Source organism: Myotis nattereri (genome assembly GCF_964212035.1).
Source record: "Myotis nattereri genome assembly, chromosome: 3".
In the NCBI taxonomy this organism is placed as follows: Eukaryota; Metazoa; Chordata; class Mammalia; order Chiroptera; family Vespertilionidae; genus Myotis; species Myotis nattereri.
In genome coordinates, this window is record NC_138077.1 from 203,940,351 (window position 1) to 203,957,272 (window position 16,922).

Below are 16,922 nucleotides of genomic sequence, written 5' to 3' on the forward strand. Positions count from 1 at the left end.
CACGTACTCACCAACTGTAAACCTACTTTTGCCTCACCCTGTATTTATGGTACATTTCTCACAATTAATGAACTGATATTGATACATGATTGCGAACCAAAGTCTATCATTATTCAGATTGCTTTAGATTTTACCTATTATACTCCTTCTGTTCAAAAATCCCATCCAGGACACCCCATCACACTCAGCCAGCATGTCTCCTTAAGCTCCTCTTGGCTGCAACAGTCCTCAGACTTGCCTTGTTTTTGGTGACCTTGACAGTTCTGCGAAGTGCCAGGCAGCTATTTTGTGGAATGTGCCTCAGCTGGGATGTGTGTGATGTTTTTCTTGTGATCAGATTGGGGTAATGTGTTTTTAGGCGGAAGGTAAAGTACCGTGTGCATCACATTTATCCTAAGTGCATACTTGCTCTTGGTGAGTTGGATTGGACTTCTCCCTGTTGACATTCACCTTGATCGCCCGGGAAGCCTGTTATTTTTGCCCTGAGTACAGCAGCAGGGCTAGATGAGTGCCAAGTGTTGGCTGAACTAAGACCAAGGTCAGAAAATATGGACAAGGGCAGAAGCAAATGGAAAAGTAGTGAAGGAAAATAAAGAAAAGCAGGTATGAGGTGGATGCTTCAGCATGTCTGTCAGGTACCAGTTCACTTTGGGATGGGATGTTACATACCAGGAAACTTGTGTTTCAGCTCATTTACTCTTTACAACAACCCCTTTTACAGATGAGGAAACTGAGGCCTGAAAGGGAAAATGACATGGTCACATGAGCCAGGGAACCTGGGGTCAAACCTGGGTCTGTCTTTACTGCCTCGGTCTCCCAGTGTTGAGTAAGTACTTTGAAGCTCCCTTCACAGGAGAATCAGTCAGGGAAGGGGTATTCCTAACACATTTTGTTTTCTAATTCACTCTGTTCAGGATGGGTGATAATTAAAATGCATTCCATAAAATGATATGTAGTAGAAATAGAAAACAGGATAAGAGAAAATACAGTGGAAAATGAGGGTAAGGAAAAAGCTGAACATAAAGGCCAGGAAATTGCCCATAGGTGAGTTTCTGATTTGGCTATGAGCTTCCTGGCAGCCAAGGAAAAAAGGGATAGGGCCAATTCCTATGATTCCTGTTATCAGAAAGCAAATAAGCAATTTACTCTCTCAGGAACTTTGTGGCACATTTAAAAAGAAATTAATCACATGGAAATTTCACATGTGAAAGACACTGAGCAATGTAATGGATAATGTAATAGATGTCACAAGGTGTCACGCTCAGGAGTGATGGCCATATTTTTACTATCTTGCCCCTTAGCCATGGTTGTCCTATTTGATTGTTATCGAGCAACTAAATTCTATTTCTTTGTGGAAGTCACAGATGCCTATGCCCTAGTGACAAGCTGGGACACAGATTAACCAGTTACCTATGTACCAGATCTGTGTTGGGCACCAGGGATAGAGGGTAATAAGATGATTGTTGCCTACCCCCCAGATCTTTATCCTATTCCAGGATAAAGATGCCTAGACAAAAGCCTGAATGTAATGCAGGTACTATACCAGGGGCCCACCAACAGGCAGGGCATAATTCCTTCAGACTGGGGAGGAGAGGAGGGCTTCATGGAGGAGGAGGTAGGCCAGAGATGGAAAACAATAGTTGGGGTGGAGGACTCACAGTCTTGAGAGGGGGAATATCAGGTGCAGATCCCTTGAGGGTGGGGACCGTATCCTATGCAGGGCTACCCGCCTCAGCTGGAAGCACAGGGCTTGACAAGCATCAAGGCCTCGGTGAACTCCTGTTGAGCCCTCAACACCCACAGAGATAGATCTGGGGTCAGAGTGATGACCACACACCTGAAGGGTCTGTGGAGGGTGAGCCTAGAGAGGTCGGTTTGGGCTAGATAGGGGAGTCCTTGAATGCCAAGCTAAGGAGTTTGGATTTTGTTCTTTAGGAGGTGGGGGTCAATTGAAAGTTTCTGAGCCTGTGTTTTATAAGAAACAATTATACAAATAATAACGGCTAACACGTAGTAGTCACTTGCTGTGTGCCCAGTACTATTCTAAACACGTATTAACTCATTTAAGCATCACAACAGTCCTGTGAAGAAGGTACTGCTGTTATCATCCCTATTTTACACATGATTCAGCTGAGGCACAGAGAGGCCGAGTCACGTGCCCAAGGTCACACAGCTGGGAAGTGGCAGAGCGGCGATCTGAACTGAGGTTTGGATCTAGAGCAGCCGTGGGCAAACTACGGCCCGGATCAGGCCCTTTTGAAATGAATAAAACTAAAAAAAAAAAAATTTCGTACCCTTTTATGTAATGATGTTTACTTTGAATTTATGTTAGTTCACACAAACACTCCATCCATGCTTTTGTTCCGGCCCTCCGGTCCAGTTTAAGAACCCATTGTGGCCCTCGAGTCAAAAAGTTTGCCCACCCCTGATCTAGAGCTTTTACGTACTACCATATTGTGTCTATTAAATGCAAGTATTTAACTAACATGTAACGTGAGTGGTTGTACTTGACGACATATAAGGATTTAACAAATCTCAGCTAATTACTGGCACCAGCGAGGCAGGAATCGACAGGGCCCTTGGCCACAAAGGGCTGTATCCCTAAGGAGCTGAGGCTTAGAAATCCACCCTGAAAACAGATTGGAGGGTGTGGCCACGGAGTCCCAGGCCTGTGAGGTTCACTCAGGAGCTGCTCTTTCCTGCCTCTGACATGCTCCGAAATTCTTTGAAGATTCCCCTGCCTTGGGCAAACCAACCACAAGAGCCGTCAGGCCTTTGTCGTCAGAGCTACGTGAGCATCTATATTTCTCATTTCTGTTCACCCCAGGCCTGCGATTTCCACAGGGTGGGGTTTCCCACCCGCATCTGACTCTCCTCACCTCCTGTGCTGCTGCGGTTCCTCCTCCTTGGTCTCACCGAGCCCTTCTCGGGAACATCAGGCTAGATTATCCTTCTGGGCTCTGTGGGGTGGGGCGGGACAGGAACCAGCAGATCAAGGTACAGGCTCCACAAAGCAGAGGTTGTGTCCCCCCTCCCCCCAAGCTCTCGGCCAGGCGTGGCACCCACAGCCACAAATGAGGCAATTAGGGAAATCGCTGGCTGCCCTGCCTGCTCAGTCCCGTTCCTCAATGAGCATGGGACCAGGAGTCAGGACCCGGGTTCCAGGCCCAGCTCTGCCATCTACTAGCTATGCTGCTTGGGTTCTCTGGTAGCAGAACCATGAAGTCAGTGTGCAAGGAGTCACCGCCTGGCTCCCTGGCTGTCGAGCCAGGTGACTTGGGTGGGGCCTGGGGAGGGGTGCAGAGGACAAGTCCCATCTCCTCCCTAACTCTCAGTAAAGTGGAGGTGCTGGTGCCCACTTCACAGAGTGCTGTGGGGTGAGGAGAGAGTTTGTCAAGCTGCACTTAGTAGGTGTGGGGTCTCCCCCTCCACCCCCTGCCAGTTCTCTTGGAAAATGGAAGTGATACCTGCTGAGGCTGAGGCGCTAGGTGGGTGTGGGGATCCAAGACCGGGACTGGCAGGCCCTGCCCTGGCTGTGGGCGGGTACAAAGATAGGGCTGCCATTGTTACTGGAATGTCACTCACCTGCTGGGGCCTACGGTGCTCCCACCTAACAGAGCCCAGAGCCCTCTAAGCCCTTCCCACGCCTGCGGTGGGTTTAGTTTCACTGCAGGGCCCCCGGGCAGGCGTTTCAGGAAGGGCCCCTCGTCTTTTGTGTGTTGAAAAATAAACAGCTCTCCATCTCTGCATTCTGCTTGGGAGGTATGTGAACTTTCCTCCTCGTCTGCAGACAGACTGCAGTGGGGCACGGGGCAGGGGCAGCCCGGCCTCGCTCCCCCACCCCCAGCCCCAGCCCCCATGAGATTCAATCCCTGCCTTCAGAATTCTCCCATTTAGGGTCTAAAGTGCTGTGTACTTCCATAGAAGGAAACATGGGGTGGAGGCCGTGTGTGGGGGGGGGGGGGGAATACAGAGCAGGGATCAGGGGCCGCCTGGGTCAGGGGAGGGTGGACAGGCAAGCTTCCCAGAAAGGGTGATCTCTGAAATGAGACGAAGCGGGAGGAGCCATTGCTCTACTGCACCTGGGCAGGTTTCTTCCCTGAGCCTCAGTCTTAGGCTCCGTGAAAGGGGCCAGTTGTACCTGCTTCAGAGGGAAGGGTGAGAGGCTTAAAGGAGATGATGGGTACACGAACGGGCAAATACCTCCTACCCCTAGGTGTCCAGGAAATAGTATCTGCTGTGCCAGGAAGGGGAGCTGCTTGGTGAACCGAACTTCTTTCTTAAGGGTCTTTTCCTTGCGTGTTTGACACCTGTTACGTAGTGTAACTGAGTGTCCTAGTTTCAGAAAAGGCTCAGCTGTAACCCAGCGTGAAGTGAAGAAGCCAGGAGCCCTTTCTCTCCTTCACCCAATCAATGGGAGTGAGGCAGAAGGCTCCGGAATTAAAATTCTTGCCATAAAGCCCTAGCTGGTTTGGCTCAGTAGATAGAGCGTCGGCCTTCAGACCAAAGGGTCCCGGTTCGATTCCAGTCACGGGCACTTACTTTGGTTGCAGGCTCCTCCCCGGCCCGGGCCCTGGTTGGGGCTAGTGCAGTAGGCAACCAATCCGTGTGTTTCTCTCACGTCTCTCATATCGATATTTCTCTCTGTCTTTACCTCTCTTTTCCACTTTCTCTAAAAATCAGTGGGAAAATATCCTCAGATGAGAATTAAAAAGAAGAATTTCTTGCCATAGTACTTGGCTGCGCCGGACTTGTGCCCCTTCCACAAGTGCCCTTTGTCCTTGGGCATTGCAGGGTTAGATGCAGAAGGATGTATAGGCACTGCCGAGGACTTGTCATTTCCCCTCCACTTGTTCCATCATTCACTTTAACCGCTTACTGAGCACCTACAGGAGCCAGGTGATGGGATTCTCTGCCAGACCAGGCCCCAGCCCAGATGAAGCTCACAATTCTGGGGAAGGGGCAGGAGATAAATGTAAAAAACAAAAACAACAAAAAAGTAGTAGTAGCAGGTTGCAATAAATACTAGAAGGGAAATAATGGGGTGCTGTGATACCGAATTTGAGGGGCTACTTAGGGCAGTCAGGACATTTGATGAGATGACATTTCAGTTGAGATCTAAAACAGGAGCTGACCAGGGGAGGAGCAGAGATGAGAAGAGAATGTTCCAGATAGAGGGAACAGGGCTATAAAGGTCTGGGTCTCCCTGGCCTGTGTGGCTCAGTTGGTTGGGCGCCATCCCGTGCACTGAAAGGACGCCCATTCCATTCCTGGTCAGGACACAGGCCCTGGCCTGTGTGGCTCAGTTGGTTGGGCGCCATCCCGTGCACTGAAAGGACGCCCATTCCATTCCTGGTCAGGACACAGGCCCAGGTTGTGGGCTTGATTCCCGGTGGGGAGTGTGCAGGAGGCAGATGATTGATGTTTTGTTCTCACATCAATGTTTCTCTCTCCCTAAAAAAATCAATAAAAAATCTTTAAATTTTTTTTTATTTTATTATCTTAATCCTCACCTGAGGATATTTATCCATTGATTTGTGTTTGTTTTTAGAGAGAGAGAGTGGAGGGCGGGGGAAGGACAGAGAGAGAGAAACATGGATGTGAGAGACATATGAATTGGTTGCCTATTCCATGCGCCCTAACCAGGTTCAAGCCTTCAACGGAGGTATATCCCCCTGACTGAACTCTAACCCAGGACTCTTTAATTAGGGGGCTCACGCTCTATCCACTGAGCCAAACCAGCTAGAGCTTAAAAAAAAACTTTAAAAACAAACAAACAACAATAATAAAGGTTTGGCCCTGGTCAGTGTGGTTCAGTTGGTTGGGCGTGGCCCCATGCACCAGAAGGTCTCGGTTCCATCCTCAGTAGAAGCATGCAGGAGGCAGCCGATAGGTGTTTGTCACATCGCTGCTTCTCTCCCTCTCCCTCTCTACAAAATCTATAAAAACATATTAAATCAATAAGTGTCTGGGTGGAGGGGAGGAGGAACTTGGGGAATCTGAACAACCGAGTGAGGGCCACACAGGGTCTAGGCCAGTGATGGCGAACCTATGACACGCGTGTCAGAGGTGACATGCGAACTCATTTTTTTGGTTGATTTTTCTTTGTTAAATGGCATTTAAATATATAACATAAATATCAAAAATATAAGTCTTTGTTTTACTATGGTTGCAAATATCAAGAAATTTCTATATGTGACACGGCACCAGAGTTAAGTTAGGGTTTTTCAAAATGCTGACACGCCGAGCTCAAAAGGTTCGCCATCACTGGCTTAGGAGGAGCCACACTCAAGGGGCCAAAAAGCCGCATGTGGCTTGGGAGCCGCAGTTTGCAGACCGCAGGTCTAGGGGAGTGAGGTGGGGAGCAGCCCAAGGTGAGGATCGGGTGGGCAGAGTCATGGGGGGCTGTCCCTACAGAGTTTTAAGCAAGGGAGTGACAGGATCCGCAATCCCTTTCTAAAGACTCGCTGTGGCTGCTGAGAGGGTCCTGAGAGGGCAGCAGTGGACCAGGAGCTGTCACTGTGGCTGGGGCCCTCTCTGAGCCTGTGGCTTCACACAGATCTGGGCTGTAAACATCAAATAGGGGGATGAACAGAAGTGCTTTTGGGGAGCTGGAAAAAGGTAGGGGGATCCAGGTCTCACTTGAAGTGGAGGGTTTAGGGCAGGGGTGGGCAACCTTTTTGTGAGTGCGTGCCAAGACCAGCAAAATCTCTGACTCAAAATTCTTCTGCGTGCCAACCCTAATTTTTTGAGAATATGTTACGCCTACTTGATATCTCTTAAGGTGTACGTATGTGAAGAACCTTGAAGAAATAATAAAATTCCTTCGAGCGACAAAAACACAGTATATGATGATGAAAAATACATTTATTTTTTAATGTATACATGTTATGTAAAATTATTTATTTATCTAAGATGCACCTACACAGAATTTATCTGAAAAATAAAAAAGTCGACATTAAGAAAAAAATTGTAAATGGAAGATTATAAGAGAGAGTTTCGCGTGCCAGCAAAAGTTACTGGCATGCCATGTTTGGCGCGCGTGCCAGGGGTTGCCCACCCCTGGTTTAGGGTCTTGGGTGCGAGGGAAAATGGGTGTCCAGAGTCTTTACTTGAGCACCCCATATCGGAAAGAGCCCCCTTTTCCAGCGGAGGTCACAGGGCCCCTGAGAGGCCTCGGGGGCTGGAGGCTTTTGACTCCTTTGAGACCTGAAGCTGAGGGTTCCGGGGTAGTCACACTTTGAGCTTGGAGGCAAGCACTGGGTCCCCTCCAGCCACCCACATGTACACTCAGCATTTTTTTCTTTCTGTCAGGGGAGTTTTCTGAAATCATTCATGAACTCTGGCTTAAAGACCCTCGAGCTAGAGGGAAGGGGGAAGGGGAGAGCCTGTCTTTTTTATTCTACCTCTTCCTGCCCACTCATCTTTGCAGCTCAGATGGGGGACCCCCGCCGCCCCTAAAGGCTAGTGGTGGGAGGAACCTCCCACTGTTGGGGGCCAAACGGGGGGCGGGCACCTTCCTAACTCTTGCCTCTTGGTAGCCGCCACTGGGATTATTGGAGGGGGACTTAAGGTTTCTCACGGGGAGAGGCTGCTGCCAGCCCCCTTCCCCCGGCCAGGGGCTAGGTGTTGGCCGCGCCCTGTTCTCGGGAGAAGGGAGGTCTCCCCTGGGGCCTTGGGGTCTCCTGGGGGCCCCGGGAGGCAACCTGCGCTGTGCGGTGGCCTGGCTCCGCCTGCGAAGGTGGCGCAATGCCGGCCGCCCGCTGTCCAGCCCGCCCGGACCTGCCGGGTGCGCGGCGGCGGCGGCGGCGGCGGCGGCGGGGACCCCGGCGGGCGTCTCGGGGCGCACAGCATGCCGAGCGGGTGGCCGCGGGGCGCATTGGCGGCCGCGCTGTCGGCGCTGGGGGTGAGGGCGGTGGCCGAGGCGCAGGGTGGTGGGAGGCGGGACCCCCTCCCGCGGCGGGCTCGGCGGGCTGGTCGGTGGGCTGGTCTCGGTGTCCGGGCTGGGGCGGGGCGCGGCGGAGGCGGTGGCGGAGGTGGTGGCGGCGGCGGCGGTGGCAGCGGCGCCCGGCGCTTCCCCATTTCCCCCGTTCGGGTGTGAGAGCCATGGAGGCGCTGAGGCAGTCCGTGCTGCACTTGGCCTTGCAGATGTCCACCTACAAGCGGGCCACGCTGGATGAAGAGGACTTGGTGGACTCACTCTCCGAGGGCGACGGGTACCCGAACGGCCTGCAGGTAGGAGCCCGGCCCTCTGTGCGACTCCCCCGATGGGGGGGGCGGGGGGGGGGCTGGGCATGCGCACTGGTGCTCCCCTTCCTCCCACCCTCCCCCTCCCGCGCACCTCCGCCCCCATCCTGCCAGCCCCAGAGGGGTCTGTGCCCGTCCAAAGCTCCAGGCAGACTGGCTCCGCGGGAAGATGCCGTCCTGGGGCAGAAGTGCGCCTGGCGCTGAGCTTCCCCACCCGCCTCCCCTCGCCAGCTCTGCCCTTCCCTGAATCCTCCAGAATCCTCCCCACCAACTGGGGGACCACAGCCCAGGGGGCAGAGTAGAAGCCCACACCCCCTGTCCTCTGGCGCTGAACTGGTCCAGTTCCCTTTCACAGGGAGGCAGATCCTGGGCCCTGAGGGACTTGCCCTGGGCCACACAGCCTGTTGTTACTGGCAGAGGCTAAAACTGTTGGCATAAGCCCCTCTCAGTCCTGGCACACTGGGCAGTTGGTCGCCCTACCTGGTAGGCTTACTCTATTCTTCCTCTTTCCACCCAAATACCTGAAGTCCGGGGTGGCGGGGGCGGGGGAGGGCATCTTCTGCCCCACTAAGGTCTTCACCTACCAGAAGCCAGACAGCCCACCACCCCCTGCCTGCCTTGTGGCTCAACAGGGAGCGGGGCTGCTTTGTGCGCTTTCCCTCCGGGGACTGAGTCGTTCCCCCAGGCTAGTTACATAGGTCCAGGGCAGCGGTTCTCAACCTGTGGGTCGCGACCCCTTTGGCGGTCAAACGACCCTTTCACAGGGGTCGCCTAAGACCACCCTGCATATCAGATATTTACATGACGATTCATAACAGTAGCAACATTACAGTTATGAAGTAGCAACGAAAATAATTTTATGGTTGGGTCACAACATGAGGAACTGTATTTAAAGGGCCAGAAGGTTGAGAACCACTGGTCCAGGGAGATCCGAACTCATGACCCTACCCTTACCTACATTGTCCAGTTAACCTCAGGGCCACCCCATGAGCTGTAGGGGTTACTATTCCCACTTCCAGGTGAGGGGACGGAGGCTCCGAAAGGGAAGCCTACTCGCCGGAGGTCACAGAGCTAGAAATCTGGGAGTTGAGAAATCAAACCCAGTCTGTCTCTAGCACCTCTTCCCTGCGGACACTTCAAAAAAGGCTAAATCCAGCAGGAAATGAGATTTCTGTGGCCGGCACTTTTTCCTTCACCAATCAAAACAGAATCTAATCAGCCATCTTTGTAGTCTCATCTTCCACAGAAGGTTCTAAATATATCAGCACAAAAGCATGTGGAATTCACAACAAAATAATGTGCCGTGTTGTTATCGTCACAGTAGCAGCCCACGTGGGTCTAGCCTTTTTTCAGGTCACAGAGTGCGTCCATCCCCCCCGAGGCTGCCTGGCCCAGTGAAGGCAGCTCAGTCCCTGAAGGTGGGGACGGAGGAGGGGGGTAGATTTAAATTCTGACTCCACTCAGGTCTTGGGGGAGTTGCTTACTCCCTTTAAACCACAACTTCCTCATCTGTAAAATGGGAGTTAGAGAAAGTGGGTGTAATGCAGATTACAGGGCCTGCTATGATTGCTGATTTTATGACTGATGGGGTAAGGGCCCCTGCGGCATGTTACACATGGTAAAGCTGAGTCTGAGCGAGATCAGGGGGATTCCAGTGGTCACAGAGCTACCATGGGGGTTGGAGTGCAGTATTGGGGTCCCTACACCAACCCGCATGCACTGCCCACTTCTTATACAGGAAAAGCTGAAAAAGTTGCCCCCAGGCTTTGGGGCATTTTGTGGGTACCCAGTCTGGTTTGCCTTAAGCCTCCGCCACTGCCCCCATCCCCAGCGCTTTTTCTCCTAAGAGTCGAGAGCCTGTCCAGCCCCTCTTACAAAGCAGAGCTTTCTATTAATTTTATGGTTTTTGTTTTTTGGGGTTTTTTTCCCATTGATTTTTAGAGAGAGTGGAAGGGAGAGGGAGAGACAGAGAAACATCGAGAGACACATTGATTGGTTGCCTCCTGCACGCACCCCAACCAGGCTGGGGAACCTGCAACCAAGGTACATGCCTTTGACCAGAATCGAACCTGGGACCCTTCAGTCCACAGGCCAGTGCTCTATCTGCTGAGCCAAACTGGCTAGGGCTAATTTTATGTTTTTAGGCATTGGGTTTTTTCCCCAGTATACCAACTTTACATGCTCCTTTGTGGGGGGCAGAGGGGAGTCCAGTATTAAAAAAGATTTTAAAATAAACAGTAATCCCACTGCTCGCAGATAACCACTTCTAGTTATTTATATTTGCATGTATATCTATACTAATAAAAGGGTAATATGCTAATTAGATTGGGTTGACTGGACATCTTCCGGTCATCCGGTCCTCCTTCCAGACAAAGCCACGGTGGTGGGAGCTGAGGCAGAGGCGGTTAGGGGCAATCAGAATGGCAGGCTGAGGGGTTAGGGGAGATCAGGCAGGTATGCAGAGGCAGGGGCAATCAGGCAGGCATGGAGAGTGGTTAGGAGAAATCAGGCAGGCAGGCAGGTGAGCAGTTAGGAGCCAGCGGTCCCGGATTGCAAGAGGGATGTCCAACTGCCGGTTTAGGCCCTATCCATCTGGGATTGGGCCTAAACTGGCAGTCAGACATCCCCCAAGAGGTCCCCAATTGGAGAGGGTGCAGGCCGGGCTGAGGGACCCTCCCCTCCCATGCACGAATTTCGTGCACTGGGCTTCTAGTATATTTAAACATAGTTGAGGACACACTGTTGCATCCTGCTTTTCTCGTGTAAAGCCACTTAATAAGCATTTTTCTATTTGGAGGTTGTTAAAAACCTCCAAAACATGCTACCATTACAAAACATAGTACCTCACCCTGGCCAGTGTGGTTCAAAAGGTTGCCAGTTCAATTCCCAGTCAGGGCACATGCCTGGCTTTTAGGCTCAGTCCCGAGTAGGGGCCTTCAGAAAGCAGCAGATTGATGTTTCACTCTCACATCGATGTTTCTCTCTCTTTCTCCTCCCTTTCTCTATCTCTAAAAATAAAAAATATATTTTAAAAACCATAGTACCTCATGGCACCAATATATAAAAATGTAGTCAATCTCTATAGCTGGACAATAGGCCCAAACACTGTCACACTACTGTTGACTATCTTTTAGCCTTTTGGATAATTTCCTATGAGTTGGTTGCTATAAACACAACTGTACCCTCCCGTTTAAGCTTTTTAAAATGGACCCAGCCTTGCCAAAGCTTTCTCTCTTGACAGGCAGCTAGAAAAATAAGCTACTTGATTTTTCAAGATTTTGAAGCCCATTGGTTCTACGAACTCCAGTTACTGATGCTGATACTAGCAAATGAAAACTTCCATCTTTCAGCCAAACTTGACACCTTCATTACTGGGGATCGAGCCCGCAAAAATGTGCCCTGACTATGACATGTTGGTATATTCACAAAAATATACCAACAAAACGTTGAATTTAGCCAGAGCCAAGTTCTTCCTGTACCTCACCTAAAAGGGGTTTACTTTTCCTTCATCTCATATTTTAGTCACAAGTTCAGTGCGAGTCACCAAAATCAGTCACTGTGGCCTGCGTGCAGAATTTACAGTCAGCTAGCTCTGACACGGAGCCCTAGCCTTGCCTCTCGTGGGCTCTCAAACCTGGAATCAACTCACTTAGACAGCTTTTTTTTTTTTGGTGCAACATGGGGTTAATATTATTGGTCCACCTCTCAGAGCTGTTGCAAACGTTGACACGAGACAGTGTAAGTAAAGCCTTTATATAGTGCGCAGAAAAGGGGTTTGGCTGTTATCAGGATTATCATCGAAACTCACCAGGCGTGATGTCTCAGTGATGCCCTACATAGAGTAGCTTTTCTCTTGGGAGCCTGTGCTCTGCTCCGACTGGCTGCCCGGCCTCCCCACACCCCAGCGCATGCCACGTCAGTGGCTTAAAAGGAGAAAAGTTACTCCTGCAGCCTCAACTGGGGAGCACCTGGCCCTGACCGTTCACCAAAACCTTTGAAACTCATCCAGTGGCTTCTAAAAATCCATTTTTTCACAGAAAAAGAAAAGCTTCTTTAAATATTTATATTTTATATTTAATTCTTAGTGGCGGTGTTCACTTTTTTTTTTTTTTTTTCTGCCACATACAGGTCTATCTTTCAAGGGTGATTTCAGGGACAGTCCCACTTAGTGCTTTGAGAGACCTCTCTGCTCATCAGGAGGTTCTTTCAACTCCGTCCACCTGTTAGAGACTCACACTCTTGGCCTTACAGTTCTAGAATCTGAGATGGTCAGACCTGGGACCTCCTCCAGTGTACTCATGTAAAAAAATATTTTTATTTATTTCAGAGAGTAAAGGAGAGGGAGATCTAGAAACATCAGTGATGAGAGAGAATCATTGATTGGCCGCCTCCTGCACACCCCCCACACTGGGGATCGAGCCCGCAAACCGAGCCTGTGCCCTGACCGGGAATCGACCGTGACCTCCTGGTTCATAGGTTGGTGCTCAGCCACTGAGCCATGTGGGCCGGGTCAGCGTACTCATTTTAAAGATAGGAGACTAAGACCCAGAGGCTGCCCAGTGACGCCCGTGGGGTCTCGATAAAGTCCAGGGCAACCTTTTCTCTTGCTCCATTGGCATCCTGGCATTCCTTCTGGGAAGCAAAGGGAACTGGGGGTGCTTCTCTGGACACCAGACTTCGATTTCTGTCTAAGATGCAAGGTCTGTCTCTTGCAACAGGTGCTCCTTTAAGCTGTTATCAGTCACTGAAAGAGTCAGGCATGGGAGCCGGGGGCTGGGTGGGGCTCAGAGATGGGGAGGACCAGAGGACTTACAGTTTTGCTCCGGACCGGCCTCAGTGTCTTCAGCCAGAAGCCTGCCATATGGAAACTTCTAGAAGAAACCTCCCCAACCTAACACCCTCACGGAGGCAGAGTGCCACACAGGGCCAAGCTGTCATGGTCTGTCTGCTCTGAAAGGCTGACTCCGAGGCAGGCAGCCTGGCCGCCCTGCCAGCCCTCATGGGGTGGCCAAGCTCTTGGGCTGCAGGGGGTGGGCTCCCTGCCAAACCCTGGGCCAGACCGACTCCTCTTTTCTGCTCACGAAGCCCAGGTCGCTGGGGGGCTTGGTGGTGTTCAGCCACTGCCGTCTCTCCTGACCCCCTGCTTTGTCTGAAAAGCGGGCTTTGCCCGCCTGCCCACTCCTGCTGCTGGCTTGTCTCCTGGGCCCCGGGCAGTGGTGGCCTGTCCTTGCCCGCAGAACTGCCTGCAGAACTCGTTCTTGCTGTAAGCCCCGGTGAGCCAGGCACTCACTTCTGTAACCGAATATTTATCCCTCATTAGGGCTTTGTTCCCTTGGCTGTGGAAACCCTGGGAACCCAGACTGCATGGCTCGCTGTTTCTCTCACTCCCATTCTGTTTCTCTGGCTCTGCCTGTCTCTCTCCTTCCGTCTCCCTCTTTACCTCTCTCTTTTGAGGGCCTCCTTTTCTTTATGTCTCATTCTCTCTCTGCCTCACACGACAATAAGTGGGATATGAAGCCCACCAAGGACCCGAGCATTTACAGCAATTCTCAGCTCCATCTTCTAAGCATCAGCCCTGCACCGGGGCCGACAGGTGGAGTGGGCTGCCCGCCACTAACACTCCTACCCTGCCAGTCGCCGCAGACTGGTGATTGACATGCCCTCCTTTCCCAAAGGAGCCTGAGAGAGCGCGTGCTCCCCTGGCTGTGAACTGTCTTGCCAGGTCCTCTGCGGGAGGCGGGGCAAGACCCCGGGTCTCAGCGAGGAGAAGGGACTGGCCAGCAGCTCAGATTTACACCCAGGAATTGGACAGCCCCTCCTGGAGAGGGCTCAGCCCCGGGGCCCAGTGCCTCCAGGTGACTTCTGCCCAGGGGATGCCTCTGGGTTCCTTCTGTCCTCAGAGATGGGATTGGGGCTTGTCCAGAAACCAAGAGGCCCTCAGCCAGGCTGTGCAAGTCAAGCAAAAACCGTTACAGAAGTTAAAAACTCTATTTTCAAATTCCGTTTGCCATTTCTGCCTGGCACGATGAATTTCTAATTTAATTCTGACTGAATTCTAATTGAATTTTTCAGTAAACACTGTCTGTATGCTTGTCATTAAACTGCGAGGCGAGGCTCGACTTTGCTCCTGGGGCAGCACAGCCCTCGGCAGAGGCTGCGGGTTCTGGAAAGAGGCGGCCTTTCTCGCCGACTCTCTCCTCCACCCTCGCCACTTCCCGTGTTTCTTCTAGCCTAATACTAGTACCTACTCTTAGGGATGTTGTGAAGGAAGAATAGCACCACCCAGCAACACAGTGGAATTAACACAATGCCGGGCACACAGAAAGCACTCAAATATTAGCCATCTTACTACTCTTTTTTCCTTTCCTCCTTCCCTCTGTTCCTTTCATTTCTCCTCGCCTTGCACCTCCTCAGATTCCCGGCCTGTCCCGCAGTCTTGCTCTGTCCACGTAAGGGCAGGTTTCCTGCTCCCCCAGCCTGATGCCTGTGCTCCCCAGCTTTTTAGAGCCCGCACCAGGCACAGGGCTCCCCGCCTCTTTGCACGCCTCCCCCACGAGCTAAGCCGTGATCGTGGGGCACTGAGAGGCCTCAAATAGGAGGCAGAATGTGGCACAAGCCCGGGGGCAGCACAGCAGGACGACTGAGAGTCGGTGTCAGCGCCTGCTTCGTATCCATTGGGACCCCTTTGAATACGAGGTAAACTGTGCGAGAAAATTGATGCCTGGGCAGAGGCACTTCCTAAACCTTCCCGTGCCACGGACGGACGTGTTAGCATCATCCCGGGCTCTGTCTGCGCGCCAGGCCCTCCCAGCCCAGTGTTAACTTCCTGGTAGCACCATGGTCAGAATCATCATCTCTCACCTTTAAAAAAGGTTCTGAAAGGATTCTAGAGGGCGGCACCCCTCCCCCACTGGTGCATCTGCTTCGGTTTCTGAGCCTCCTGGATCTCCGTGGAAAATGTGACTGGGCCCCAAGTTCCTTTTCTGGTTTTTCAGAAACCAGCTTTCCTTTCACGAGAAGTTCCTGTGTTCCCCTTTCTCTGGTGCGGCAATTCCTCGTCATTTCCTGGCCAGAAAATAACCCGATGACCACAAGCCCACCCAGTGCCCTTCCTTTCCCACGTGGCCAGCCTTAGATTCCCCCAGTGCCAGTGTGGGGCCCTTGGGTGCCCTGCCTGTTGGTGGGGCACTTGCAGGTCAGAGTCTGGGTCTCCCCATCTCCCCCGGCGACTCCTTTGCCTCCCCACCCCGTGGCCGGCTGTGGGTGTCCCTGCCACCAAGTCTTGTTCCCTTCACCTGGGCCTTTCCAAAGGGCGGATCCAATCATGTCACTCCAGCCTGCATTCTTTAAACCAGCGTAGTGCCCCTTAGGATCTCAGCCTTGCCACCCCCCCAGTTCCCTTCCCCACTCACCTGACCAGCTTCTACTTATCCTTCAAGACCCCACCCAGGCAGCCCCCACCTCCAGGAAGCCTTCCCTGCCCACCCCAGTCTGTGTCTTTATCTGCCTCTCTTCTGGGCTGTGAGCCCCTGAACACCAGGGAGTCTGTCTTCCTTCCAGTAGTTCCAGCCCGGCCCTGGGTTGGCACTCAGCTGCTGGCACACAGCCATAAGGTCACTGAATCAAGCCCCGCCTCCAGGGGACCCCTCCTGCATGGTGGCCCTTGAACAGAGGGGAGCCCCAAGGGCCCCGCCACACCCTCCACTTCCTCTCATTGTGCCTCCCTTCCTGTTTAAACTGTGAGGCGGGGGACATTTTTCCTCCCTTTGAGGACCTGCCTGGAGAGAGCTCTTTCTCCATTGCATCTCTCCTGACATCGTCCCAAAACTCAAATCTCTGACCCGCTGGTGGCTCCAGAATCAACACACTTGGTGTCAGTTCCAGGGCCGCCCATTCGGCCGTGTGATGAGAGCAGGGTCTTCCCCCTCGGGACTGTCACATCCTCATTTGTGAAAAGAGAACTGATGGCGCTTGTGGGGTTGTGGGGAGTTAATGAGCTAAATAAGGGCGCCCACGCTCCTGGGAAGTGTGAGCCGTGGTGCTGCCCTCCTTGTGGCGTATCGTCCCAGCCAAACGATGCTGGGGCTTCGGGAGAGCCAAGCTGGACACTCACTGGATGCCTGCAAGTCCAAACATCCTGTTCTTTTTCGAGCTCCTTACTGGAAAAACAGGGGAAAGCTGGGTTTTTTTTTCCTCCTGCCCATATCGGGTGACACAAAAAAACACAAGCCCAGCTGGGTTGAGCTACTTGACTCTCAGAAGTTTAGGAGCAAATCTGAGCTGCCGAGCAGGGTGGCGGTTTCTTTCCTGGATTAGGACCCAGGCCGTGGGAACCGGACCACCCCTGAGGCAGGAGGGCCACCCCGATGTCTCCCCGGGGCCTGGGCCTGCCCCGGAGCCCCTTCCTCTTGGGGAGGGGGGGCCCTGGGCTCATGTCCTCCCCACCCCTCCTGCCTCCTTCCCTGCAGGTGAACTTCCACAGCCCCCGGAGTGGCCAGAGATGCTGGGCCGAGCGGACCCAGGTGGAGAAGCGGCTGGTGGTGCTGGTGGCACTTCTGGCAGCAGGACTGGTGGCCTGTGTGGCGGTGCTGGGCGTCCAGTACCGGACAAGTAGGTGCCTCTGTGTTTCATTGTGGGCTTGACTCATTCCTCCCCTCAGCTCTGTCCACTTGGGC

General features: G+C 52.5%; 1 protein-coding gene across 2 annotated transcripts in view; it reads left to right on the top strand.

Moving 5' to 3' along the window:
* ECE1 (endothelin converting enzyme 1) overlaps positions 1-16,922 on the top strand; it is a gene marked incomplete at its 5' end in the record, with an annotated part of 99,132 nt that overhangs the window by 37,487 nt on the left and 44,723 nt on the right. The window contains 2 exons of one of the 2 annotated variants that reach the window (XM_081086924.1): positions 8,149-8,235; positions 16,716-16,857. In XM_081086924.1, the coding sequence (XP_080943050.1) occupies positions 8,149-8,235; positions 16,716-16,857 (229 nt within the window). Of the gene's footprint in view, positions 1-8,106; positions 8,236-16,715; positions 16,858-16,922 lie in introns of those variants that run through there. The other variant, XM_081086923.1, reaches the window with a different exon arrangement.